Here is a 27427-nt window from a genome sequence, read left to right on the forward strand (position 1 = left end):
ATGAATCAGGGGATGGAGCACAGGGTATTTTTAAGGCAGTGAAACTATTCTGTGTGATACTATAATGGTGGATACATGTCATTATACATTTATTCAAACCCATAGAATATACAACAGTAAAAGTGAACTCTAACGTAAACTATGGACTTTAGTTAATAATAATGTATCAACAATGGCTCATCAATTGTAACAAACATACTACACTAACACAAGATATTAATACCTAATAGGGAAAATTGAGGGGTACGGCGGAGTTGAGGGAATATATGGGAACTCTCTGTACTTTCTGCTCAATTTTTCCATAAACCTAAAATTGACCAAAAAAATAATTTTAAAAGATGTCCCCAAGTTCGGGGGAGGGAGGGGATACCCACAATATCATTTCACACTCACTAGGCTGGTGATAATCTAAAAAAACAAAAAGTAACAAATGTTGGTGAGAATATGGAGAAACTGGAACCCTTGTTCATTGCTGGTGGGAATGCAAAATGGTGGAACAGCTATGAAAAAGTTTGGTGGTTCCTCAAAAAGTTAAATATAGAATTACTATATGACCAGCAATATCACTCCTAAGTATAGACCCAAAAGAAAACAGATATTCAAACAAATACTCATACTTCACAAAAGCACTATTAAACAGCCAAAAGGTAGAAATAACCAAAACATCCATCAATTGATGAATAAATAAACTGTGGTATAGCTATACAATGGAATAGTATTCAGTCATAAAAATGAAATACTGGCGGCTGGCCTGGTGGCACAGTGGTTAAGTTCAGATGTTCCACTTCCACAGCCCAGGGTTCGCTGGTTTGGATCCCAGGTGCGGACCTGGCACCCCTTGGCAAGCCATGCTGTGGCAGGAGTCCCACATATAAAGTAGAGGAAGACGGCACGGATGTCAGCTCAGGGCCAGTCTTCCTCAGCAAAAAGAGGAGGATTGGTAGCGGATGTTAGAGCTAATCTTCCTCAAAAAAAAAAAAAAAAATGAAGTACTGATACATACTACAACATGGGTGAACCTCAAAAACTTTATGTTAAATGAAAGCAGCCAGATATAAAAGGTCACATATTGTGTGATTCCATTTATACAAAATATCCAGAATAGGTAAATCCAGAGACAGAAAGTATACTAGTGGGGCCAGCCCTGTGGCACAGTGGTTAAGTTTGCACTTTCTGCTTCAGCGGCCTGGGGTTCACCAGTTCGGATCCCAGGTATGAGCATGGCACTGCCTGTCAAGCCATGCTATGGCAGGCGTCCCACTTATAAAGTACAGGAAGATGGGCACGGATGTTAGGCTCATGGATGTTGTGCTCAGCCCCAGTCTTCCTCAGCAAAAAGAGGAGGATTGGCAGCAGATGTTAGCTCTGGGCTAATCTTCCTCAAAAAAAAAAAAGAAAGAAAGAAAGTACACTAATGATTGCCAGGGACTATGGGGAGGGAGAAATAGGAACTAATGGGTACGAGATTTCTTTTCTTTCTAGGGTGATGAAAATGTCTTGGAACTAGACAGAGTTGATGCTTACACAATACTGTTAATGTACTAAACGCCACTTAATTGTACAAATAATTAATGGTTAATTTTAAGTTATACGAATTTTACCACAATTTTTTTAAAAAGCCATTGAGGGGGAAAAAAATTAAAGAAATTATATTTTCTAATTAACAAGAAACATGACAATTCATTCAATAATTACAAACAAGAAAAACTGGAAAAGGAGACAAGAAATGAGAAAGAAGGAAAAATAGAAGATGGGTAAGAAGAAAGGGGAGAGAAAAATAAAGCCACAAAGAGGGGTGAAAAAAAATCTACAACACACATCACAAAGAGAATAGAACAGAAGTAAAAACAAGAGAGATTCAACAGATTCTGAAGGAAGTGTATCAGTAAACCACACTATGTAATCAGCAATTTCAACCCATAATTAAGTATTAGGAATTTTTTTGAATCTTTTGTGGAATATAAGGGAATAAAAATATTAATTCAAACACTGTTTATTTGGGCAATGAATTTTATAGCCTTAAGAAAACTGCTAATGAGCATGCCAGCTGCTGCTTATACTTAAATCTTTAGTACCTACCACTGGCCCCCACCCTTCCCCCTTCAATTCAGCTTCCTCAGTAGGGGCTCTGTCGGCTCCCGAGCTCTCTGTTAGAACCACATTTAGAGGACTTTGGTAAGATCTGGAGAGGTACAATTCGGCACTTACTGTGCATCTGCTAAGGAGGCCCCTTAGCTGAAAAGCTAAGAGGAATAACGAGGTGATCTGGGGAAAGGAAGCACGCATCTGAGGACTTAAGGTTAGCTGAGGACTTTAAGGGGGAGAGGTAAAGGGAGCCTTATTTTCCTTCTAGAAATGAGTAACAGTTCAACAGAATAGGGAAGGGAAGCAAGACAAGATTCAGAGCAGAAGCCTTGGTCAAAACCAAACAGCAGTGTTTGGCTGGAGCCTGAGCACTCCCCCAGGAGCTTCAGTACAGTGGCAAGTGGATGGAGTACAGATTCAACTGAAGTGAGGGATCCCTGACAACTTACCTCTGAAAGTAACAGTAACAAAAGGAGTGTGAGGATGGGAGGCAAAAGGAGATATTCTTTGGGTTACAGTGTTCAGAGGAAATTTAGCTCTAGGAGCTGATGCTATCAAAATCCATATTTCTAAGATACCACATGCAAAACACTTTCCCTGTCCACAGGATTTCTTACCGTATACACTGCCAGGAGAGCCAACTGGTTATAGGGACGTCCATTCTTGGGAGCAATGTGCTGGGCCTTCAGGTACCAACTAGAATAGAAAACAGTGAAAAAAAAAACGTTAGCTCCGTCCGTATCAACGCTTTCCAAATTCATCATCTGATAGCCCTTCTACTTAAGACATAAAAAGGAGTGTTAAATGTAACCCTGGAACAGTAAAGCACGACTACAGAGACCAACAGCGACACCTGTAGGACATTCTGTAGAGGCGGCAGGTCAGGTAGCCCATTGCTCTTAATAGGGCTTAACTTAAATCCACACAGTGAGGAGAAGCAATAACAATAGGCAAAAGTACCTGCGAGCTTTCCCATAGTTTGCTGTATCATTCGCTTGCTCCCGATACCTAGCAATATCTCCTTGGCAAATCATACATCGTTGGGCACTGATCAAGGCATATTTTACCTTCAGGAAAAACAATCAGTTAGTAGTGTACCCAAGAAACTCTAACTTCAACCCCAAAGGACAGGGATGGGTCATAATGACAGGGCAGCATTAATAAGGCACTAATTGTCCTCAACACTTAACAAAGTAAAAAGTTGTCAGTCTAACCATGAGAAGCAAAAAAAAACCCAACACTGTGATGCAAAATTTACTGAAAAAAAGTGGGAGAAGGGAGAAGGGGTCATTCTTATCTCAAGTCTCAGGCAAATGGAAGAAAATATTCTGAAACTAGGAGTCAGGAGACCTGCCTCTCTCTGCAACAGTTGTGTGATCTCAAACAGGTGTTTAGGACTATTTGGGACTCAGTTTCTTCACCTGAAAGTAAAAATACCTATTCTATAGGGTAACTGCAGGGAATAAGTGTAAAAATACTTTACAAATCATAAATTGTAAAAATACTTTACAAATTACAAAGTGATATACAAATATTGAGACAACTGTTTACTCTGTTCTTTTTTCTGCCATCATTATAGTCTTTCTCTCCTCAAATTGTTACTATTACTGCACTGCAATACTGCATTACATTCCCTTTGCAAACAATAATTTCCTAAATCAGTAAGTTACCCTTTACCAAACACCCACCATGTGCTAGACTGTGTAGTACTACCATATATATGTTTCCTCACTGATGGGCCTGGCATCTGTCACTCTGTGAGAAAACAACAGAGCAGACCCTTAATCCTAAGACATGTGCTCAACCAAAAAAACCTCCCCAATGAATACCATCTCATAACACATAACTCTGCTCCATCCCCCCATAAGAAATTACCAGGTCACTGAATAAAGAACACAGCTTCAAGGAAATGCAGATACCAACCCCTCAGGAAGGCTCACGCACTAGCTAAATAACTAGCTACTGCACATCAGCTTCCTAACACATAATTCAAACGTGTGCCTCAGCCAAGTTATCTATTACTACATGTCATATACCTTCAGAGTCCTGACTATTCCACACATTCTCTCTATGAACAGCAAGTATTCGGTCAGTATTTAACTGATAAAGCACCAAGAAAACTGGTTATGTTTCACAGCCATTTTGCCATCTTGATGAGAGCAAAAAAAAAAAAAAAAGCAAATTCTGTCAAAGCCTCTCTACTGTCCTCAGAATGAAGTCCTAGACGGTCTAGCCTCTGCTTACCTCTTCAGCACCACTTCCCCCTCACTCTCCGTGCCTCAGCAAGACTAGACTTTCCTCTGTTCCCCCAACACACCACACTCTTTCCCACTTCAGGACCTTTACATATACTGTTCCCTCTCTACAAAGCTGTAGTTCTTGAATCCTCACCTACACCTTCACCTGACTAATGTCTCAGGTCTTCAGCCTCTGCTTAATTGTGACTTCCTCAGTCTCCCATGATCTTCCAAGCCCCTTCACAGTATACCCCCACACATCCTTTGCAGTCAGTGCATCTACAATTACTAATCCAACATGTGCACTCACCCCTAATCAAACTCTAAACTCCGAGAGCTGGGAGGATAGCTTCTTGTTCCATACTGAATTGCGTGTGCTTACAATGGCACCTGGCATGTAGGAGGGACTCAATAAATGCTTACTGATTAGTAACAGAGCTTGTGCAGAGCAATTTATCACAAGGAGGAAAAAGGCAAAAGGAACTCTCTGCTCCATAAATTACACTCCTTTCTCTAACAAATCTTTAATTTCTTCCTTTCCCCTGGCCCTTTCCTCTCAACATAAAAATTTGCTCAAGTTTCTCCCTGCTTTAAAACAAACTTCTCCCAATACTCTGTTCTCTTTTAACTATTATCGTCCCTCCTTGCCTTCATGGCCAAGATTCTTAAAAGACTGGTTCATATTACTCTCTCATTATATCTACTACCCTACTTCTCATTCACTACCATCTGGCTTGCATCCTTTCCAAATAAAATAACTTACAATAAGGTCATCCAATCCAACAGACACTCTTTAGTAATCTTAACATTTGATGCTTCTATAGCATTTGACAATTTTACTCACCACCACCTTGAAATGTGATCCCCTGCTCTCTGGCCAGCCTTCTAAGCATCCCAACTTCTGCTTCAACCATCACCTATACACTGATGACTCTTGAATCTATATCACTAGCCCAGCTCTTTCCCCTGAGCTCCAGACAGATCAGAATATTCATTTATTCATTTTCAAGTTCCTCCACCTAAGCATATCCTAAACTGAACTAACCTCTTCTTTCCCAGTCACTCTCCTAGGCCACAAACTAGAAGATATCTAGACTCCTCCAATCTCATCATTCACACCAAATCAGCCAGCAATTCAATTCTACTTCCATTATATCTTTTTAATCTGTCTCCTCTTTTCCACTTCCACTACCTCTACCTTAATTCAGGCCCACAATCCGACTCTCCTACCTCCACTCTTGCCCAAACTCATCCACTTGCCAGAGTGACTCGTTCTAAAAACAAATGTGCTATCCATTTGCTGAAAATCAATCCATGGCTCCTCTCTGCTTTCAGAGTAAAGCCCAAACTCTTCAGAGAGCATATAAGCATTTATGATCTATCCCTTCCTACTTCATCAGCTTTACCTCCTACAATAGCCCAACTCCACATTATAGACACCAGCACACTGAACTTCCTGCACTTTTCCAACAAGGCCTGGTTATCTCTCTCACTGTGCCCTGTATCAAAGGTGCCCCTTCCACTCCTAGTCATGTTTCAAGACTCAACTCGACTCTCTCTGAGAAGCCTTCCTTGACCCCATAAGTCTAAATCAGATCTACTTCCCTCTATGCCCCTTTAACACTCTATATATACCATTACCATGGTACTTATGACATTACATTATAATCGTTGGTTTAATCAGTCTGTTCCCCTACTGGACTGATATCTTTCATTCTTGCATCCTCAACAACCAGCACAGAGCCTAACACATAACTAACACTAGATAAACTAGATAAATGCTTACTAAATGGATGAATAAATTTAAGATAAAGAAGCTGGCTTACTGTCTTGCGTAATGGCTTGCTGCGAATGGCAAGACCGTCCATGTAGTCCTCCAGTTTGAACTTGTAAGTAACTTGCAGCTTCTGAAGCAAACTATCAAAGAAGTCACTACCCTATAAAAAGAAAAAATAAGAAACAGCTGAATCAGCCTGTTCTGATCCAATCTACTCACCAGAAATGGGGGCAAGCGACTCTTTCACAGTTCTGCTAATGCCCAGGCATCCAACGTAAAGGGAGGCATATACTGTATTTAGTGACCATCAACTAAGCACAAGACAAATACACAGCATAAGCCTCTCTATGGTTTTAAAGATACGAACACAAATACACACTCTCTCTCCTTCCTCTCTCTTTCTCTTCTTCCCTTCCCCGCCCCCACAGGCCAAGACATTCAGAAAGCTAACAAGCTGGAGACTAACTCCAACTGCCAATAAGTTATGGTCCCAAGGAAGCAATAGGGGTAGGGTAGGCCTAAATCTAAGTAAAGAATATACAGTTTTTGGTCAATGTTCTATTTTAAAACAGTATTTCAGGTGGTAAAAACCCAGCACAACTACAGGATGCTGAAGCCTTTATCCTAAAGACAAAAAGATGATGGTTTACCTCATCCAACAGCTCCAAAAGTCTGTTCCGAATCTGTTCTGGGTTCTCAACATTTGGATCCTTGAGAAGCTGCCTGAACTTCTCAATCACCTGATAGAAAGCATTCTTCCACAGGATCTGATCCACATTCTGATTATCAGAGAACTCAATATCTAATAGAATACAGCGCTCATATAGCTGCAGCAGTTCAGCTCTGGAATAAAATACATGCAACTTCTAGCTCCAAATACACCATGAGAAAGGCTAGACCCAAGATTTAAGCTTCCTGAAAATTAAACACCTTCCTTGGCAGGAAATTTAAAATGCCACCAGGTATAGTACTCACTCTAGTTTCCATTCTGCACAGCAGAATGTCACTCTAAAGTTATGTCTAGGAAAGTAGTTTTTCCCCATATGCCTCCACCTAAATTTAACAGCTGAAATAAGATCTTCACCACAAGTTATATGTTGTTCATTTCTTGGCATTCTGGAAAGTCTTTCCTTTTCCATTTCCAGATTCCATGCTGTCTTCAAGACAAATTTTTTTTCTTAAAGAAAAAGTGGGAAGCATAATCATTTCTAAGACTAGAAACAAAATTTTCTGTTGCGTTTTTTTCCCCAACTGCCCCTCCCTTATAAAAATCAAGGTGAAAGGGAGATAACACTCAGGGGCTTGCCTAAAAGGCTTCTACCTTCCTCAGCTGCAGGAGCCTATACACCTCCAGTTTAGCTCCATTTCCCTCTAGCCAGGATGGAACACACCATACCTGAGCTGAGCCATCTTGTCCAGGCCCTCAGGACTGATGCGGTCCCTGGAAAGCAGGTTGCTGAGCTGCAGTTCCTGGTTGTCGGCCACCCGGAGAAGCCTATGTAGCTCCTGTTGCTGCATGTTCCTCATGTGCTGCTCCATATCCTCAGGACTCATGGTGCTGGCAGGGAGAGGGCCACAAACATACTGTCCTGATGGAGTTGGATAGCCTGGGTAGTAAGGCCCTGGGTACACACCATTCGTAGGGCCCACAGGGTACTGCAGAGGGCTATAGCCTGTAAAAGGATACTGGGAGGCTGGGCCTGGTGTCCGGGGGTAGTAATAGGGGTTGTCAGAGTTTTGAAACTTATAGTAAGATGCTTGGGCCTGGCGTGAGTCACCCCAAGATGTGGGACTGACTTCATCATCAGTGTCCAAGAAATGTAGCTGGGGTGTCTGGCTCTTTAGAGCAGGTTTCTGATCAGGATTGTTTGGGTCCCACAATCGTCGAGTGGTGCCTCCTCGGCCCCAACTCCGAGATCCCTTACTACCAGATCCAAATAATAGCCGAGGTCCCAAGGGTGTAGACTCTGGAGAACCAGCTGAATTGACAGATAGGGTGGTATGGGCAGGCAGAATCAGAATGCCACGGCCACGACCCCGAAGTTCTTGTTTCAGGCTTTTAGACTCCTGCTTCTCACAGCCTTTGCCTCCACTGCTCAAGCCCTTGTCAGGCTTTATCCTATCCACATCCTCCCTGGCTGACCTCAGCAGTGGGGAATCTTTGTTCATGGTTTCTGCATCAAAAGTAACACGAAGAGCGCCTCGATTTTCTTTACCATTGCTTTTCTGCTCTCCCTCTCCACGGCCAGACCAGCTTCTATCTAAATGTTTCCTCCTTTCTGAGCTCCTCCTGGGCCCATCAGGCTCATCAATTCTGTCCTCATCTAAGGAGTCAGTTGAGGACATAGACACTTGCTTCTTCAGTCGTGGCCTCTCCTTGGTTCGATCCTGGCGGCGGCGGCGACATCCATTATCAGTCAGGCCAGCCCCCTCAGCACTGTTGTTGCTACCAGCGGAGCTGGTACTGCAAGTGCGGTAGCGGTTCCTTCGTTTGTCTGAGCGAGAGTAGCGCTTCACAGAACCTGGCTTTCCCTGTGCCAGGTCATCATTGACTTTCTTTATCCCCTCCCCTTTTTCAACCCTCCTTCCTTTCTCTCCCTTTGTAGCCCTTACTCTGTCACCATTTAGGCTCTTCTCTGTCTCCTCTTTATTCACAACCTCCTCTTTCACATTTCCCCTACAATCATCTTCCTCTACTCTCAGCTGTTCCACCTGGTTGAGGATTTCTTCCTCATCTACCCGGCTAGATGATTCTTTGGTAACAGTCTGCAAACGCCTTCCAGGCTGATAGATCTGCATATCAGGTTTCTTTGTTCTCTTGATAATTCTTAGACTTCGATCCTCTTGTCCAGCAGTCCTTGGGAAGGATTCCTGTGCCCGGATATTTTCTGGGTCTAAAGGACCATTTTGCTGTTGGTTGTCCAGTTCTTTACAGACGTCTTTAGTGAGCTGTGTACCATTTCCAACAGTAGAAGAATCTCTGTCATTAACAATTTCGTCCTTAAATTCATCACTCCCAGAGATTTCCTTGATTTTAGGTTTGTTCCTTAGTCGAGAAAGACCAGGTTTATAGATTTCCAGATCTGGGCGCCTGTTATCTTTCCGCTGCCTGGGCTCCTTCACATTTTCTGTGATGTTGGAAAGTGTTGGGGAGGAAAGGGTAGAAGAAAAGAATAAAGGAGGAGGGAAGAAAAAAAACTGTCACTCTAGTAAAGTTACAAATGTCAACCAAGAATTACACATCAAAATGCTAATATTGGTGGACAAGGAAGAAAAATTTTGCAGAAGCAGAAATTCTACTAGGGTTACAGGATTCATTCAGTAACTGGGAAGACTAAGAACTGAACTGTGTTGGAGCTATCTACACTTGGGTTAGAGAAACAGGAAAAAAAAATCATACTCTTTTGTGTTACCCAAGTCATATTCGGATACCCAAGACCCCAAACTACCTCATCATTTTCAGAGTAAAAAATCTTCAATCATTCCAGCATCAGACTGTTCTGTGCTAGAGAGCTCTTGGATCCATCTTAGTCTTTTCCTGTTCTGCCTCTAACATTTTTCCAGGGTGGCTAAGCCCTTTTAACACACTAGTAGCGAAGGAAAATAAAGGAGAAAATGAGGGATATGCATAACAATCCACAGTTCTGGACATCTCTGGAGAAAAACTTTGCAACTCGTCTCTGAACTTTGCCAGGACAATTTTCTTTAGGACACCAATTACCCAGTCACATACCTCCTGTTGAAGCAAACAGGAAGCAGTTCCTTCCACATTCTTCATCTCCACTCATGCTCACCAACTCTCTAACAGCAGCCAGCAGAGTCATTCCAAGGAAAAATTGCTCCAACTATCATCATTAGAATACTGAGACTAACTGCTATTATGATGACGGAATATGAGAAGGAAAAAGTTCCATAAGGGAGCTTTCCCTGGAAGATGATGGAAGTATTGTGACATGCTCTCAAAATACCAAGGACTGGGGCACTCAAGAATAAAAGTACAGGACTTTGAAAACCACTCTCCAGGCTCCATGAACTTACTGAATAACAGACAGGCAAGTATCTATTTTTTTCTATCTGTTACCTTTATTTAATAAGGGGAGAAACTACTACAAATAGCCAGTAAACATTTCAGTGGGAAAGTAACAGGAATTTGTGAGATTATAGAGTACTCAAAGTGGAATGAAACAGAAAACCCTAGTATTGTTCTGTAAACACCAAAGCAAACAAGCCCATAACAGGGGTGCTCCAACATTTACACCCCTGAGTGTAACAAACAGAAACCAAAACAAACCCCTGAAGTTTAAGATCCTGCTTCAGTATTTTCACAAGTTTAAACAACTGCTTCATCAAATATGACCAGCTAACCCTTAGCAGCCTTTAGAACTTAGGTGAAGGGAGTGGAGGGAGAAGAGCTCCTACTACTCTCCAGAGCAGAGGGAGAAAACAACCTGAAAATTCCAGTTCAGTTGACCAACGAAAACCACTTTCACAGACTTTGGCCACAAGCCTGCAGAAGCATAGCCACCATTCTACACAAGCCCCCAGCCTAACAAAGGAGAGGTGAGACGCTAGAATCTTCCTCGAAGCCCTCCCTCCTGGTGTGGCCGGAGACTTCAACTTGCAAGTTGAGAATTCTCTCTGATAAAAACTGCTCCCACAACATGCCAAGGCCAAACCAGAGTAGAGTCAGCCCTCTAAGGTCCAGTGGCGCAGCCTTCAAAAGCCTGCCTGGGGGAAAAAAGTTCAGCAAGGAAATCCCAAGCTGTTAAACCTTTCTCCTCAATTTCCCCAGTTCCTTCTCTCCAACGCTAAGGAGATGAAGGGGCAGGCCTGCGATCGATCCCTCTGGGAACGATACACCCCGGGGGCCTCCACCAGATCCCAGCGCCCCACTCCTTTCCGCGCCGCCCGACGGCTGGGAATCCGCGGGCTGCTTCGAGAGGGCTGGGGCGATAGGGAAACAGTCACCTTCGCGGGGAGAAAGGGGGCGGAGGCAGGAACTCGGGCTGAGCTCTCCCGGGCCCCAAGGCTGAATGAGCCCGACCCCACACCCGCCCTCCGGCTGGGAGACTGGCGAGGGGACCGCCCTCGGCCCCCGCCCCCACTGTTGGGGGAAGGGGCGGGGGCTCCGGAGCGCCGCGGACCGAGCGGGGAGGAGGCAGAGGAGGAGAGGGAGGCGGGGCGGGCAGGCCCGGCCCAGGAGCTGGGCGGCGCGACTCACCTCTGCTCCCGGCCTGCGGAGCCAGAGTGGCCAGGATCCCTCGCAGCTCCGACGCGGAGATCCGGACGCGCTCCAACCCCTCCGCCATCTTCGCGGCTGCTGCTACAGCTGCAGCTCCTCCGCCACCGCCGCGCGCAGCCAGGAAACCACGACGGACGGGCGGCGCGCGCGCTCACCCACCTCCCACCCTTTTCCCCGCCCCCTCCCGTCCTCCTCCCCAAACGACGGTGGCCGCACTGGGAGGAAAAGCGCCGAACGCACGTTCGGCCTCTTGAGAAGGGAAGGGCCGGAGTGCGAGCCTGGGCGGGGGAGGAGGGCGCCGCGCGTGCGCAGAGGTGTGGTCGGGGAAGGTGCGCTGAGGCTGGAGTTGGAGGTGCGGCGCCTGTGAGGTGAGGTGGGGCCGGGCCAAGCCGGGCCAGGCGAGGCGGGCGTTTGCGGCGGTGCTGCTGTTGCTACCGTGGTGGCCATCGAGGATATTGGCGCTGGTCTGGGGCTCGGTCGACGGAGACTCCCCGCAGCCGGCCTCCTCCAATCATCTTAGGCCCGGGTCTCCCCACAGGCCCGGACTAGCTCCCCAGGCTTTTACTTTAGGACCTTGAAGATCTTGTCAGAGTAGTTAGTATTATTCCCGGGTTTTTTTCTAAATAAGGAAACCGAATCCCAGAGAACCATAGTAAATTGCCCAGGGCGAAACGGTTTTTAAGCACCAGAGTATCCACGCCTCCTGACAAAAAAAAATACAGTACAGTTGGCTCTTGCTGAGGGAGGGGGTTGTGTGGAAGTAAATCAGTAGGTATTATAAATCGATTTGGGAATTTCTGCATCACTGTAGAGTCTTGGAAAAATTACTTGACTTCCCTGGATCTTAGGTTGATTTTTTTTGTCATCTATACAATGTAACTGGATCAGAAGACTGGTACTTTAACTTCTTGTTCATGAGCCCCTGTCAGAACTGTGTGAAACTCCCTCTCCCAAGGCTGCTTCCTTCCCAATCCCACACAGTCCACTGGACCTCTACACCACCAAAGAACAGAAGAATTATTCGTCAGACTGGGCCTAAAAGGTTTGAACAATCTCTGACAGAACTCATTCCGTTTCTATTATGTAACTGACACTGGGCCACCAGGAGGTTAAGCAGATGGAGAAAGTCAATGGATGGGTGAAAAGATTCAATGGTTCAAAAGAAGGGGAGCAATTAGAGTGGTCAGAGCAAATGATGATCTTTCAAACAGATGTGAAAGAAATAGGAAGAAATGTAAAAAACTGGTTTGTTTTCACATTGAAATTGGAGAGGACATTGCATCGATTTTTTTTTTAGAGATGGAAAAATAATCTGAAGAAAACTTTGTTGTAGAGGAAAAACATAATTGCCAAATTATTGCAGCAGTGGCAGTGAACTGCAGATGAGACATGCTGAAAGTTAACCCAGCTCAAAAAAATTTACCAGAACTGAAGGAAAATATACTAGATAAAAACTGTGAGAGGTAAGGATAGAAGACATGGAGGATGGATCTAGAAAACTAATAATTGAATATGAGTTCCAGAGCGTGACAACAGAACTGACTGAGGAGAAGCCATAATCAAAAAAATAATAGAAGATGGGCCAGCCCCGCTGGTCTAGTGGATAAGTTCAGTGTGCTCCACTTCAGTGGCCCAGGTTCAGTTCCCAGGCTCGGACCTACACCATTGGTCTGTCAGTAGCCATGCTATGGCAGCAGCTCACATACAAAAAGAGGAAGACTGGCAGCTGATGTTAGCTTAGGGCAACTCTTCCTCAGCAAAAAAAAGAAGAAGAAGATTTACTAAGTTAGTGGAAAATTTTGCATCTGTGTGTGTGAGGAAGATTGGCCCTGAGCCAATATCTGTTGCCAATCTTCCTCTTTTTGCTTGAGGAAGATTGCCGCTGAGCTAACATCTGTGCATGTCTTCCTCTTTTTAATGTGGGATTCTGCCACCGTGTGGTTTTACAAGCAGTGCTAGTCTGCACCCAGGATCCAAACCTGTCACCCCTGGGCCACTGAAGCAGAGTGCACAAACTCTACTACTACGTCACTGGGCCAGCCCCCAAAAATTTGAACTTAAGGCATAAATTCAACCCTCAGATTTAAAGGATTCATGAAGTACCAGGTAAAAATAAATGAAAAACAATCATATTTAGACTTTGTACCACAATGAAAGCTTTCGAGTTTAAAAAGAATTAAAATATGTTGACATACCACAACTAGAAGGACTTGCAACTAAGATATACAACTATGTATCGGGGCGGGGGGGTTGGGAAATAAAGCAGGAAAAAAAAAATGTTGACATGGTACAGTCTTTAAGATGGATTGTTAATTGTTAATTTTTTTAAAAACCAGTTGCATAACAATATATAGATTATGGTTCTAAGTGCAGCAAAACCATTGCATATGTAAATTTCTATATAAATACATCAAAAAAGGTATGGAAGAATACATAGCAAACTTTTTAAAGTGATTATCTTTGTGAAATAGAGTAGATTGAATGGTAGAGAATGAAAGGTGTGTATACTTCTATACTATTTTAAATTCTTACAGTAGGTATTTGGTCACATGTTATGTGGGTAATCCAAAAAACAAGCAAAGTTGGATAATGAGGGAGGGAGGAATTCAGTTTCTAAAAACAAAATTTGTACAGGTCATGGTTGCTGAACACAAAGCAGTAAAACTAGAAATGAATAACCACAAATTAAACAAAAAATTCTAACTACTTGGAAATTTTTTTAACGCCAATTTTAAGTAATTCATGGGCCAAAAAAGTAAACAAAACTAAGATCGTGGATCCAACAGCCATTTATAATTAAAAAAACGCTTGACAAAATGGGGATAGAAGGAAATTACCTCAACATAATAAAGGCCATATATGACAAACTGCTACAGCCAACATCATACTCAATGGGGAAAAACTGAACACCATCCCTCTGAGAATAGGAACAAGACAAGGGTGCCCACCATCATCATTCTTTTTTTTTTTTTTTTTGAGGAAGATTAGCCCTGAGCTAACTACTGCCAGTCCTCCTCTTTTTTGCTGAGGAAGCCCGGCCCTGAGCCAACATCCATGCCCATCTTCCTCCACCTCATATGTGGGATGCCTACCACAGCATGGCTTGCCGAGCGGTGCCATGTCCGCACCCGGGATCCAGGCCAGCAAACCCCAGGCCACAGAGAAGGGGAAAGTGTGAACTTAACTGCTGCACCACCAGGCAGGCCTCACCATTCTTATTCAACAGAGTACTGGAGGTTTTGGCCAGAGCGATTAGACAAGAAAGAAATAAAAGGAATTCAAATAGGGAGTGAAGAAGTGAAACTCTTGCTGTTTGCAGATATCTTATATATAGAAAACCCTAAAGAATCCATCGGAAGACTGTTAGAAATAACAACTACAGTAAATTTGCAGGGTGCAAAATCAACCTACAAAAATCAGTTGCATTTCTATAATAACAAACTTATGGAAAGAGAACTCAAGAATACAATTCTATTTACAATCACAACAAAAAGAATAAAGTACCTAGGAATAAATTTAACCAAGGAGGTGAAGGACTTATACAATGAAAACTATAAGACATCACTGAAAGAAATAGATAATGACATAAAGAGATGGAAAGAGACTCCATGGACATGGATTGGAAGAATAAACATAGTTAAAATGTCCATACTACCCAAAGCAATCTACACATTCAGTGCAATCCCAATCAGAATTCCAATGACATTCATCATGGAAATAGAACAAAGAATCCTAAAATTCATATGAGGTAACCAAAGACCCTGAGTTGCTAAAGCAATACTGAGAAAAAAGAACAAAGCTGGAGGCATCACAAACCCTGACTTCAAAATGTACTACAAAGCCATAGTGATCAAAATAGCATAGTAGTGGTACAAAAACAGACACACAGATCAATGGAACAGAACTGAAAGCCCAGAAATAAAACCGCACATCTTCAGACAGCTAATCTTCGACAAAGGTGCCAAGAACATACAATGGAGGAAAGATGGTCTCTTCAATAAATGGTGTTGGGAAAACTGGACAGCCACATGCAAAAGAATGAAGGTAGACCATTATCTCACGCTATACACAAAAATAAACTCAAAATGGATCAAAGACTTGAGGATAAGTCCTGAAACCATAAAACTCCTGGAAGATAATAATAGGTAGTACACCCTTTGATATCGAACTTAAAAGGATCTTTTTGAACACCATGTCTTCTCAGACAAGGGAGACAAAAGAAAAAATAAACAAGTGGGACTTCATCAGACTAAAGAGCTTCTGCAAGGCAAAAGAAACTAGAATCAAAACAAAAAGATGGGGCCGACCCTGTGGTCGAGTGGTTAAGTTCGCGTGCTCCACTTCGGCGGCCCGGGGTTTTGCTGGTTTGGATCCTGGGTGCGGACATGGCACCACTCGTCAGGCCATGCTGAGGTGGTGTCCCACATCCCACATGCCACAACTAGAAGGACCCACAACTAAAAAATACACAACTATGTACCAAGGGGCTTTGGGGAGTAAAAGGAAAAATAAAATATTTTTTTAAAAACAGAAAATTAATAAGCTAAGCATTCAACAGGGTAGAAAAAATAAAAAGGAAAATGGAAAGAAGAAATAAAGATAAAATCAGAAATTAATAAGGGAAAATAAACAGTCCTTGATAAATAAATTGAAGAGGTCATTCTTCAGAAATAAAATAGACATGTTTCTGGCAAAAATAAGAAAAAAAACCCAAAGGACATACTCTTGGATGTCTTATAAGTAATTCAAACTGAACTCAGCAAATCTCTGATTTTCCGCTGAAGTATTTGTTTATTTGCCAATCTTATATCTCAATAAATATACCACCATCTAAGTCAAAAGCTAAAAGTTATCCTTGACACCTCCATATCCCTCACTCCCCACATTCAATCCAATATCAGGATATATCTCTTCTATCTCAGTAGTGGGCATCTATGGATTTCATCACCTCAGCGTTCTCCCCTTCCTTTTCTGTTGAAAACCCCTTCACTCTCATTCAGAAGTCCTGTCTCTTTTTCTTATTCTTTCTCTTTCCCTTTTTTCTTCTCTCCTCCCTCACTCCCTCTGTTTGCTCCTATTTAGCCCTCATGTGCAGAGATTTAAGGCAATCATGCTATTTGGTTCACACTATCATCAACAAGGCCTTTCTCATTTTATATTTTTTTCCCTTCGTTGCAATTCCCACTCATGTTCATTCCCTCTCCACTTAGGTAGCCGCTCTAATGTGTAGTATTGTTTTATGCATGTATGTACATAACTGATATTATGTTATATTGTGTTATAGAAGTCATTCTGTTTGTTTTTCATATATCTGTGAATATTTCTGACTATTGCATCATATTGTTTTAAATGACCACACACTCTTGGCCACTGGTCCTGGGCTAAGTTGGACCAATCGGTCCTTACCCAGAATCTTTGAAGTGAAACTAAGAAAGAAAGAAAATTCCTCTCCAGTGTGGTAGCCATAAAATGTAAAACACAGGAGCTGTCAGCAGCCACATGTCCTGCTATGTGGAACCAGCTGGTCTGCAATGAAAAAGAAGGAAGCCGACATGCAGAAAGCAGCAGAGGTGAGAAACAATGAGAGAGTCCTGGAAAATCTCAAGTCTCTGATTCCAGTTATTCCTGAAGCTCCATATTCCTGCCCTTCCCATGGTTCCACTCTTCCTTGGATTCTACGAGCCAGTAAATCTCATCACCTCCATCTTGTGCCTGAGCCAGTTCAAATAGGGGTTCTATGACTGGCAACCAAGAGGCATAACTAATTATAATCTCTAAAATGTATCTCTTAGTGTGTGTGTGTTTTAATTGTGGTGAAATACACATGACATGAAATATACCATTGTAACCATTTTTAAGTCTACAGTTCAGTAGTGTTAAATAGTCACATTGTTATACAACCAAGCTCATCTTGCAAAATTGAAACTATACCCATTAACAACACCTTCCTATTCCACCCTCCCCTCAGTCTCTAGCAACCACCGTTTATTTTCTGTCTGAATTTGACTACTATAGATACCTCATATAAGTGTAGTCATACAGTATTTGTCTTTGTGTGACTGGCTTACTTCGCTTAGTATAATAGCCCCAAGATTCATCCATGTTGTAGCATGTGTGAGAATTTTCTTCCTTTTTAAGACTGAATAATATTCCATTGTATGTATATACCACATTTTGTTTATCTCTTCATTTGTCAATAGATACATGGGTTGCTTCCACCTTTTGGCTATTGTGAATAATGCTGCTATGAACATGGATGTACAAAGATGTCTTTGAGACCCTCTTTGAATTCTTTTGGGTGTATACCCAGAGTCTAATTGCTGGATCATGTGGTAATTCTGTGTTTAATTTTTTTAGGGACCACCATATTATTTTCCACAGCAGTTGCACCATTTTACTTTTCCACCAACAGTGTACAATGGCTCCAGTTTCTCCATTCCTTGCCAACACTTGTTATTTTCAGTTTATTTGTTTGTTTGTTTGGTGAGGAAGATTAGCTCTGAGCTGACATCTGTGCCAATCTTCCTCCATATTGTATGTGGGACGCTGCCACAGCCTGGCTTGATGAGCAGTGTGTAGATCTGCACCCTGGATCCGAACCCACGGATCCGAATCCCTGGGCTGCCGAAGCAGAACCTGGGGACTTAACCACTATACCACCGGGCTGGTCCCTAGTTTTTTGGTTTTTTAAAATAGTAGCCATCCTAATAGGTGTAAAATGGTTTTGGCTTGCATTTCCCTAATTAGTGATGTTGAACATTTTTTCATGTGCTTATTGGCCATTTGTATGTCTTCTTTGGAGAAATATCTATTAAAGTCCTTTGCCTATTTTTTAATCGGATCTGTTTTTCCAAATTGTATATTGAATGATTATTTTTTTTCTACCTCTACTTTCACCATCCAAGCCCCTGTTGTCTTCCATGTGGACAATTGTAATACTTCTTAAATAGACTCCCTAATTCCACTCATCTCTTTCCTTTTCATTCACCACAAAGTAACCAGAGTGATCTTCTGAAAATATTAATTCTAGTATGTCACTTACCTGCTCAGAATTCTCCAGTGGTACTCCATTGCTCTTAATAAAAAAACCCAAGAGTCATGGTCCTTTCTGATCTAGACTCTGCCAACTTCACTTTCCTTACTTCTTATCCTACTCTCCTTTGATTACTATTTTCAGATACATTAGCCTTCTTTTAGTTCCTGGAATATGCCAACCTCTTTTCCTCCTTAAACCTTCACACATATTGTCCCCTCTACCTGAAACACTTTCCTCCCTACTTTGCCCATTCATCTTATAGGTCATAACTTAAATTTCACTTTTCCATAGAAGGCCTTCCTTAACCTCATTCCCTGATCTAAGTGAGGCCTCCCATTATAGTATCCTAACACACTTCCTTAATTTCACCTATCAACATTTGTAAATACATATCTATTTTTGGATTATTTATTACACATCTCTCTACTTGATTGTAAACTTTATGAGAGCAGAGACAAGTCCATTTTTCTAACACTATATCCCCAGGCCAAACAGTATGTGACACACAGAAGGTGCTCAATATTTGTTGATTGAATGAATAAATGATGAATGAATACCATAGATAGGAAGAACACTTAGGAATATTAATATGTACAACTTTATGCTAATAAATTTGAAATTTTAAACTAGATAATTTTGTAAAAACTTTAATTATTGAAATTAATTCAAGTTTATGTGGCAAGTCCACATAAACCAATAACTGAAATCACTGAAAGTTAACAGAGGTATATTTATAAGGTAAAGACAAATTATCTTTATTTGCAGATAGCACAATTGTTTGGAGAATGAACTATGAAACTATTAGATCTAACAAGATAATCCAGTAAAGTATCCTATTACATGACAAATATACAAAAATTACTAGCTTTCATATATATCATCAGTAAGCAATTTAAAAATCTAATAAAAAATACGTTATCTCAAAAGCCACAAAAATATATTTACTTAGGCATACATTTAATCAGATCCATGCAGGACACAAACTATGAAAACTTTACTGAAAACCTAAAACAAGACTTTACTAAATTGAAAGACACCCATGTTCATGGATGGGAAGACTCAATATTTTAAAATATTGGGGCCGGCCCGGTGGCTGAGTGGTTAAGTTGGCCTGCTCCACTTTGGTGGCCCAGGGTTTTGCCAGTTCAGATCCTGGGCACGGACATGGCACTGCTCATCAAACCATGCTGAGGCAGCATCCCACATGCCACACCTGGAGGGACTCACAGCTGAAAATACACAACTGTGTACCAGGGGGCTTTAGGGAGAAAAAGGAAAAAATAAAATTTAAATAAATAAATAAATAAAAATAAATAAATATCAATTATGCCCCAAATTCATTTGTACATTTTACAGTGGAATTTCCCCCAACCTTGATAAAGGATTTCTTGAAGTTAATTTGGAAGAATTGATGTATAAGAAAAGCCAATAAATTTTAGAAAGGGTAATCAAGGAAGAATGTATTAATACAATCAACAACTGGAAAAGGAATTAGCGGTTTGATCAATGGGACAAAATATGAAGTCCAGAAAAGCCCCAAGCATTAATAGAAATTTAGTTTTTAATAAATGTGGCATTTCAGAGGAAAAAGATGATTCAGCCAGTAAACGGTTTGTTAAAAATTCACAAAAGAATGTGTCCAGTAAGTATATAGAAAACGTGTTCAGTCACTAGTAATTAGACAAATTCCCACTACTAGACATATTTCATTAAATTGGCAGATAAAAATGATGCAGCAAGGGTAAAGGAAAATGGGCATTCCTTAGAAACTGCTTTTGGGAGTGTATATTGATATAATCTACAACTCTTCTGGAGATCAGTTTGGCAATAGGTATCAAATGTCTTAGAATCGTACATGCCTTTTGATGCAAAGTGCCATTTGGAGGAATCTACTCAAAGTATGTATGGAGATACACAAAGATCTTAGAACAATGCTGTTCATTACATCATTATTTATTACAGCCCCCCCCAAAAGAAAATCTAAATGTTTAACAATAGAGTTATATAAAACTATGGTATTTTTGTAAAAAGAAGTACTATTAAGCCATTTTAAAAGTTGCATAATACCTATTGATAAGCAAAGATTTATAGATATTCATAATATTATCTTTAAAAAGCAAGTTATGAAACCTGTCAATAAAGTTTTGTCTGCATATATATATGTGGGCTTGGAAAGATATGCTTAGATAGCAATTGTCTTTGGGGAGGAAACATTAAATTCTGCTTTTCTATCGAACATGCATCACTTTTGTTAATAAGGAAAAATTAAGAGAAACTTCATGTTTAAATGCCATAATAAAAATAGTGAAAAATGGAAGCATAAAGCAGTTATTGAAAATTATAATTATGAAAATTGTGAAGAAACTGAGCTAAACGGAGTAAACAAAGTGTTATCTTTGATTTTAACTGTCATTTAATGTATGTATATTTAAAAAACAGAAAGAAACATAGAAAATGAACATAATTTATTAAAATGGTAGGATTGATGGCAATTTTTTCTCCTTGTTAAATAATTTTTAAAATAAAAATTTCTAGCAAATTTTGAATCCAGTTAATTCAGGCTTTTCACAACAATGATGAAAAGGTAGAGACCAGTGGTAGTGCTGCCAAGAGATAGATGGTATGGGAGAAGGGCGAGCTTTAAACCTTCCATAATCACCACCAGCTACTTCCTGTAAAGCTTCACCAGAAAACACTTGTATTTACCAAGAAACTCACCTTCAGGACAAGTTCCCGTCCGTGCACAGATTCTGGAGCCCCAGTGATGGCAACAGTTCCACATTAACATCGGAAGCCTCAGGTCTATTTTCCTGTTATGTATTTTTCTTCTTTAAAATATTTTATTTTTCTTAGAGCAGTTTAAGTTTCACAGCAAAACTGACGGGAAGGTATAGAGATTCCCCATATGCCCCCTGCCCCAACACATGCATAGCCTCCCGAATTATCATTATCCCCGACCAGAGTGGTACATTTGTTACAACTGAACCTACATTGACACATCATTACCACCCAAAGTCCATAGTTTACATTATGGTTCACTCTTGGTGTTATACATTCTATGGGTTTGTGTCATGCATTTTCAGTCTTTTTCGTTAAACACATTGTCTCAGGCTTTGCCTTGACCCCCTTCTTATTCCTGGGTTTCAGAACCATGTGTGCTCAATACTGCATCTCCTTTGCTGATGTTGAAAAAGCTCATATCAACATTCGAGATTTTATCCACCTCACACCAATGCTAACAAGCTCCATTTTGAATCAACTAACAGGGCGCAATCTTTTCTTCAAATGTGAACAATTCCAGAAGACCGGATCTTTTAAGGTAACAATCTCTTTTGATACTGTATCATGTATCTTTTCAAACCCCTTTCACATATAAATTTATTTGATCCTCCTGACCACCCAGTGAGGTAGGTAGATTAATATCTTTTTATAGCTGAAGAAAGAGTAGTAGAGGGGCTGGCCTGGTGGCGCAGCAGGAAAGTTCCCACATTCTGCTTCGCTGGCCTGGGGTTTGCCGGTTCCGATCCCAGGTGTGGACATGGCACCCCTTGGCACGCCATGCTGTGGTGGGCATCCCACATATAAAGTACAGGAAGATGGGCATGGATGTTAGCTCAGGGCCAGTCTTCCTCAGCGAAAAGAGGAGGATTGGCAGCAGTTAGCTCAGGGCTAATCTTCCTCCAAAAAAAAAAAGAGTTGTAGAAATTTTCCTTTGATCAATCCTGGTTACATAGCATTATGGTGTTGATGAGCCACTTTTACACAATATCAAAATTCCTTATAATTAGAGTTATCATATAATTTACTGTCCAAACTAGGACGTTTGAGAACAAAAGGGGGAACTTTTAATGATGAAACTGAGATATTAGACATCAACCTAGACTGTTGCAAGGCAAAATGAGCAAGTGTGATCATCCTGTATATAACCCAGTTTAAGCATTCACTTTGTGTCAACTTGCTATTATGAATATAAAAGATACCTTATTATGAATATAAAAGATCTAAACCTAGCTAAACCCTCATATAATAAGATCTTTTTATACGAAATTATGTCAGTGCCTTTCCTATGCATAAAGATAGGCTTCTGTGTGTTGATTCATTACCAGCATTTTCTGACCATTAGTTGAGCTTTAAGATCCTTTCAGGTAAAAATCTGAAAGCTGCATTTTGCACTATGCCTGACAGGCAGTAGTACCTAAGTGATAGCTTTATGACTTCAAGAAATCTACCTTTTTCCCAACCTATTAACTGAGAGCTTTTATATTTAAAAAACAAAACAAAAAACTCTCCATTCTCTTTTGCCCTTTGCTTCTCCCATGGTTGATTCTTCATTCATCACACATCAAGCACTTATTTTCACTAACTATATTAGGCATATATACGGTAGGCCTTTGCCCTATTATCCATACTTGCAGGGAAAAACAGGCAGGTCAACAAATGGGTTGATGAGAAGTATCTTAAGAGATACAAAGCACCATGGAAGAACAGAGGACAAAGTGCCTAATTTTGTCTGGGAGATTAAGGTAGTTGAACTAGGTGATGTTCGACCCAAGTTTTACAGGGTGAGTACTCTTAGCCAGATCAGGGAGTGGGGGAAAAGAGCTACAGGTAGAGGTACCAGCAGGCTCAGCGGTACAGCAGTGTGTGCTAACCTGGTGAGAGGGAAACGAAAAGCCACTTAGGATGGCTACAAGTCATAGAGGAAATAAATGTTTTAGAAACACTGCAACTTGTAAAGAATTTGTACTTTTCTTACAAAAATAGGCAATGAAAAAGACAGCATTTGTTTTTAAGAGATCACTTTCATAATCTAGTGGAAATGTTAGATGAGAATGATCCTTGAAGCAGATCAGTTAAAGTTTGATAATACACAACTTGAGAAATGAGGCCTCATCAAGGTAGTGGCAAAGACACACATGAGGTATTTTAGGAGTTAGAATCAATAAGTCCATTAGTGATGGACTGGATGTGCAGTGTTAGGAAGAGAAAAATCTAGAAAAGTCCTTTGGTTTTTTGAAAAGAAACTCTTTAATCAAATACATGAATTCATTATACCTCTTTCCCAGATTCGTGGTGCCCTTAATGCAATCAGAAACTTGATTCCTGCCACTTCAGAAGAGAAGCCCAAAGCTGTTGTTACTCACAGCAGTGGAAACCACGGCCAGGCTCTCGCCTATGCTGCCAAATTGGAAGGTACTTGATTAATTTGTCAGGGTCCTGGGTAGGATCATCAGAAGCATGGAAAAGTATCCCTACTTACAGTGAGACTGGTGATAGCTGTGGGAAGTAATTTCTCAAGTCTCTATCTGATTACAAGCGAACTGAACAAGTTTCTATCCTAAATTCTGATTTGTACTAACCATGTTTCTCCTTCCCAGGGATTCCTGCCTATATCGTGGTGCCCCAAACAGCTCCCAACTGTAAAAAATTGGCAATACAAGCCTACGGAGCCTCTATAGTATACAGTGAACAGAGTGATGAGGTAAGGAAGAGAGCGATGTTCAGTACCACATTTTTTTTTAAGATTTTATTTTTTTCCTTTATCTCCCCAAGGCCCCCCAGTACATAGCTGTATATTTTTAGTTGAGGGTCCTTCTAGTTGCGGCATGTGGGACGCCACCTCAGTGTGGCTCGATGAGCGGTGCCATGTCCGTGCCCAGGATTCGAACTGACGAAACACTGGGCCGCCTGCAGCAGAGCACACGATCTTAACCACTCGGCCACGGAGCCAGCCCCTCAGTACCACTTTAACAGCTTTCACTGTCAAATTAAATTTCTCTTTCTGCTTTACTGGCTGCTGCTTCTCAGTCTCATTTTGTTTTCTCTTCATCTCTAAATGCTAGCAGGCCCAAACTTTTCTCTCTCTACGCTCACTCAGATGATCTCAGTAGTCTCATACTTTAAAATATCACCTATAGGGGCAGCCCAGTGGCACAGCAGTTAAGTTTGCACATTCTGCTTTGGTGGCCTGGGGTTCGCCGGTTCGGATCCCAGGTGTGCACATGACAGCACTTGGCAAGTCATGCTGTGGCAGGCGTCCCACATATAAAGTACAAGAAGATGGGCACGGATGTTAGCTCAGGGCCAGTCTTCCTCAGCAAAAAGAGGAGGATTGGCAGCAGATATTAGCTCAGGGCTAATCTTCCTCAAAATAAATAAATGAAATAAAATATCACCTATACTCTAACTCCAGCCCTGACCTTTGCCCTTAACCCAGATTGTATATCCTAGGCTACCTGGTATTCTCACTTGGATGTCTTTTTTTTTTTTTTTTTTTTTTTTGCTGAAGTAGATTAGCTCTGTGCCAGTCTGCCTCTACTTTATATGTGGGTCACCGCCACAGCATGGCTGACAAGTGGTGTAGGTCTGTGCCTGGGATCTGAACCCACGAACCCAGGCTGCCAAAGTGGAGCACAATGATCTTAACCACTAGGTCATGGGGCTAGTCCCCCAACTTGGATGTCTTAATAGGCATCTCAAATTCACTACGTCTATAACCAAACTCCTGATCTTACTCCCTCAATATTGCTTCTTTTCCAGTCTTCCCCATCTCAGTAAATGGCAACTTTTATTCTCCTAGTTACTCAAAAAAAAAGTTGGAGTCATCTTTGGTAACTCTCTCACACCCTACATCCAAATCTTAGTCCTACTTTCAAAATATCTCCATCATCTAACTACTGCTAACAGTCTCTACCACTAGCACCCTGATTCAAACCAACATCGGTTCTCACCTAGATCGAGCAGACTGCTAACTGGTCTCTCTGCTTCCACTCTTGCCCCACTAGTATGTTTTCAAAACAGCAACCAGAGCCATCCATTAAGTTAGAACTTGTCTCTCATCAGCTCGAAATCCTCCAACAGTTTCCATCTCATACACAGTGGAAACCAAAGTTCTTGAAATCATCTAAGGCCTAGATGAACTGGCTCGTTCCTATCTTTCTGACCTCATCTCCCATCATGACTCTGCCCCAAACACTCCAAGCCAACTCACACTAACTTAGCAGTTTCTGAGAAAGTCCAACCACTCCTACTTCCTAGTCTTTGCACTTGCTATTATTCTCTCCTTGGAATATTCTGGAGATCCACAGGACTTGTTCAAATCTATTAAATGTCACTTTACCAGAGGCCTTTCTTAAGCACCCTATATAAAATAAATTCATTTTTCTCCATAGCACTTAGACATACCATATATTTCCTTATATCCCACTCCTCCCCATCATATTAGAACATAACTCCCTTGAGCACAAGGACTGTTTAGTTCAGTTATATCCCCAGTGCCTGAACAAAGTCTGAAAAAAAGTAGATGGTCAATAAAGCGTTAAATGACTGAATCTAACTTGTTGGGAATTCTATTAAATACAAATCAAGTAAGCTAAATCAATGCACTCTTTCAGTCCAGAGAAAATGTTACAAAAAGAATTATGGAAGAAACAGAAGGCATCATGGTTCATGCCAGCCAGGAGCCTGCAGTGATAGCTGGGCAAGGGACAGTTGCCATGGAAGTGCTGGACCAGGTACAAGCCTAGTGGTAAAGGTGATGTTTGTCTGTAAAATCAATTATTTTGTATGTACATAAAATTGGTTATTAATAGATGTAATTATACTTTTACTCAAGGTTCCCTTAGTAGATGCACTGGTGGTACCTGTAGGAGGAGGAGGAATGGTTGCTGGAATAGCAATTACAGTCAAGGTGAGGAGCTTCTGGAGGACTCTGCACTTCAGGCACAGAGTATTTTATTTTACCTCACAGTACACTGTGGATACTTGCTCACCATTCCCCCCAAAATGCCATTCCTTCCCATCATTCCTTCACACTTCAGATGGATGGCCCTTCTCTGCCTCACTACCCTTTTCTTAATCCATGACAACTTTACAGCATAAAAGCAGTTACAATGAGTGCCACCCTCACAGTCCTCGCCTTAATTCCATCTCACCAACCTTCTATCCAAGTACGGAGGTATTCTTTTCCCAAGTTACCAGCACAACCAGATGTGATCTAGGCAACTGAAAGCCAATGATAGGCATACAATTTAAAGTGCCTGAAGGTCCTATTTTCATTGTATCTATCTAAGAGAAAGCTTTTACTTGGGCAATGTGTTACCTGTACTGCCTATTTTACTGCAGGCATGCAGGCAAAATGCTGTGGGTAGTTGTAAGATGGCTAATATTTCTCTTCCCAGGCTCTGAGACCTAGTGTAAAGGTATATGCTGCTGAACCCTTGAATGCAGATGACTGCTACCAGTCCAAACTGAAAGGGGAACTGACCCCCAATCCCTATCCTCCAGAAACCATAGCAGATGGTGTCAAATCCAGCATTGGCTTAAACACCTGGCCTATTATAAGGGACCTCGTGGATGATGTCTTCACTGTCACAGAAAATGAAATTAAGGTGAGGCCCCAAGAGGAAAAGAAATAACAAAAGAACAGAGCAATTTCTCAGACAAAAGAAACTTCTCTCCTGTTCTAAGTAGCAACTCACCCACTGGGGACTTGACTAGGTGACTTAATGACATGTGGGAGGGTGCCCTGGATGTATTAAGACAACCCTCTTGACAGAAGCAGAGTTAGGATGAAAAAAAAGCCCTGCCCTTCATTGGCAAGCACATACATATAGGAATTAAGAAAATTCAGACTGGGTATATATCCTCATCTGGCCTTTAATTGTAAAGGCCAACCAACTGGGCTCTTTCCCCTTCTCCCATTTCACTAATTCTTACTTCCTTCTGTACCAACAGTATGCAACCCAGCTGGTGTGGGAGAGGATGAAACTGCTTATTGAACCTACAGCTGGTGTTGGAGTGGCTGCTGTGCTGTCTCAGCATTTTCAAACAGTTTCCTCAGAAGTAAAAAACATTTGTATTGTGCTCAGTGGTGGAAATGTAGACATAACCTCCCTAACCTGGGTCAAGCAGGCTGAAAGGCCAGCTCCTTATCAATCTCTTTCAGTTTAATTTATGCAAAATGAAGAGATGGGATTTAGTGTCTCTAGACAACTGGAAATTTTGTTTCCTGGTCACTGTCAACTTCCTATCTTCCCCTCTTAAACAGC

The 27427-nt window shown here is 41.5% G+C and overlaps 2 protein-coding genes across 10 annotated transcripts in view; one reads left to right on the plus strand and one right to left on the minus strand.

Annotated features, from left to right (window-relative positions):
* The window catches only part of SMG6 (SMG6 nonsense mediated mRNA decay factor), a 212796-nt gene extending 201342 nt beyond the window's left edge, over positions 1-11454 (minus strand). For 2 of the 5 annotated variants that reach the window (XM_008526313.2, XM_070562919.1), the window contains exons 1-6: positions 9833-9993; positions 7496-9227; positions 6750-6942; positions 6149-6259; positions 3046-3152; positions 2703-2781 (exon numbers count right to left, since the gene is read on the minus strand). In XM_008526313.2, the coding sequence (XP_008524535.2) occupies positions 2703-2781; positions 3046-3152; positions 6149-6259; positions 6750-6942; positions 7496-9227; positions 9833-9923 (2313 nt within the window). In that variant the 5' untranslated portion in view covers positions 9924-9993. Of the gene's footprint in view, positions 1-2702; positions 2782-3045; positions 3153-6148; positions 6260-6749; positions 6943-7495; positions 9228-9832; positions 9994-11067; positions 11239-11320 lie in introns of those variants that run through there. The other 3 variants (XM_008526314.2, XM_070562918.1, XM_070562921.1) reach the window with 3 other exon arrangements.
* Positions 10014-27378, plus strand: SRR (serine racemase). Of its 5 annotated transcripts, none has more exons than XM_008526321.2 (8): positions 10014-10151; positions 21525-21696; positions 23444-23570; positions 23756-23859; positions 25772-25891; positions 25993-26067; positions 26558-26767; positions 27114-27378. In XM_008526321.2, exons 2-8 carry the CDS (start codon positions 21529-21531, stop codon positions 27327-27329), a joined length of 1020 nt encoding a protein of 339 aa, XP_008524543.1. In that variant the 5' UTR covers positions 10014-10151; positions 21525-21528; the 3' UTR covers positions 27330-27378. The 5 variants fall into 5 exon arrangements, with proteins under 5 accessions (XP_008524543.1, XP_008524541.1, XP_070419038.1 ...); XM_008526319.2 differs by lacking the exon at positions 10014-10151 and adding an exon at positions 11545-11709; XM_070562937.1 differs by lacking the exon at positions 10014-10151 and adding an exon at positions 11594-11709 and having other exon boundaries at positions 21644-21696.
* Positions 27379-27427: the final 49 nt, after the last annotated feature.

This window comes from Equus przewalskii, chromosome 10 (assembly GCF_037783145.1).
Source record: "Equus przewalskii isolate Varuska chromosome 10, EquPr2, whole genome shotgun sequence".
NCBI lineage: Eukaryota > Metazoa > Chordata > Mammalia > Perissodactyla > Equidae > Equus > Equus przewalskii.

What these genes read in the sequence shown, in the direction of transcription:
- SRR (XM_070562935.1), top strand. Translation starts at nt 12,731, where the DNA reads ATGCTGAAAGTTAACCCAGCTCAAAAAAATTTACCAGAACTGAAGGAA. An exon ending in AGAAGACCGGATCTTTTAAG is followed by an intron (nt 21,697 to 23,443) that starts GTAACAATCTCT and finishes CCTCTTTCCCAG; the next exon opens with ATTCGTGGTGCCCTTAATGC. An exon ending in GAATAGCAATTACAGTCAAG is followed by an intron (nt 26,068 to 26,557) that starts GTGAGGAGCTTC and finishes TTCTCTTCCCAG; the next exon opens with GCTCTGAGACCTAGTGTAAA.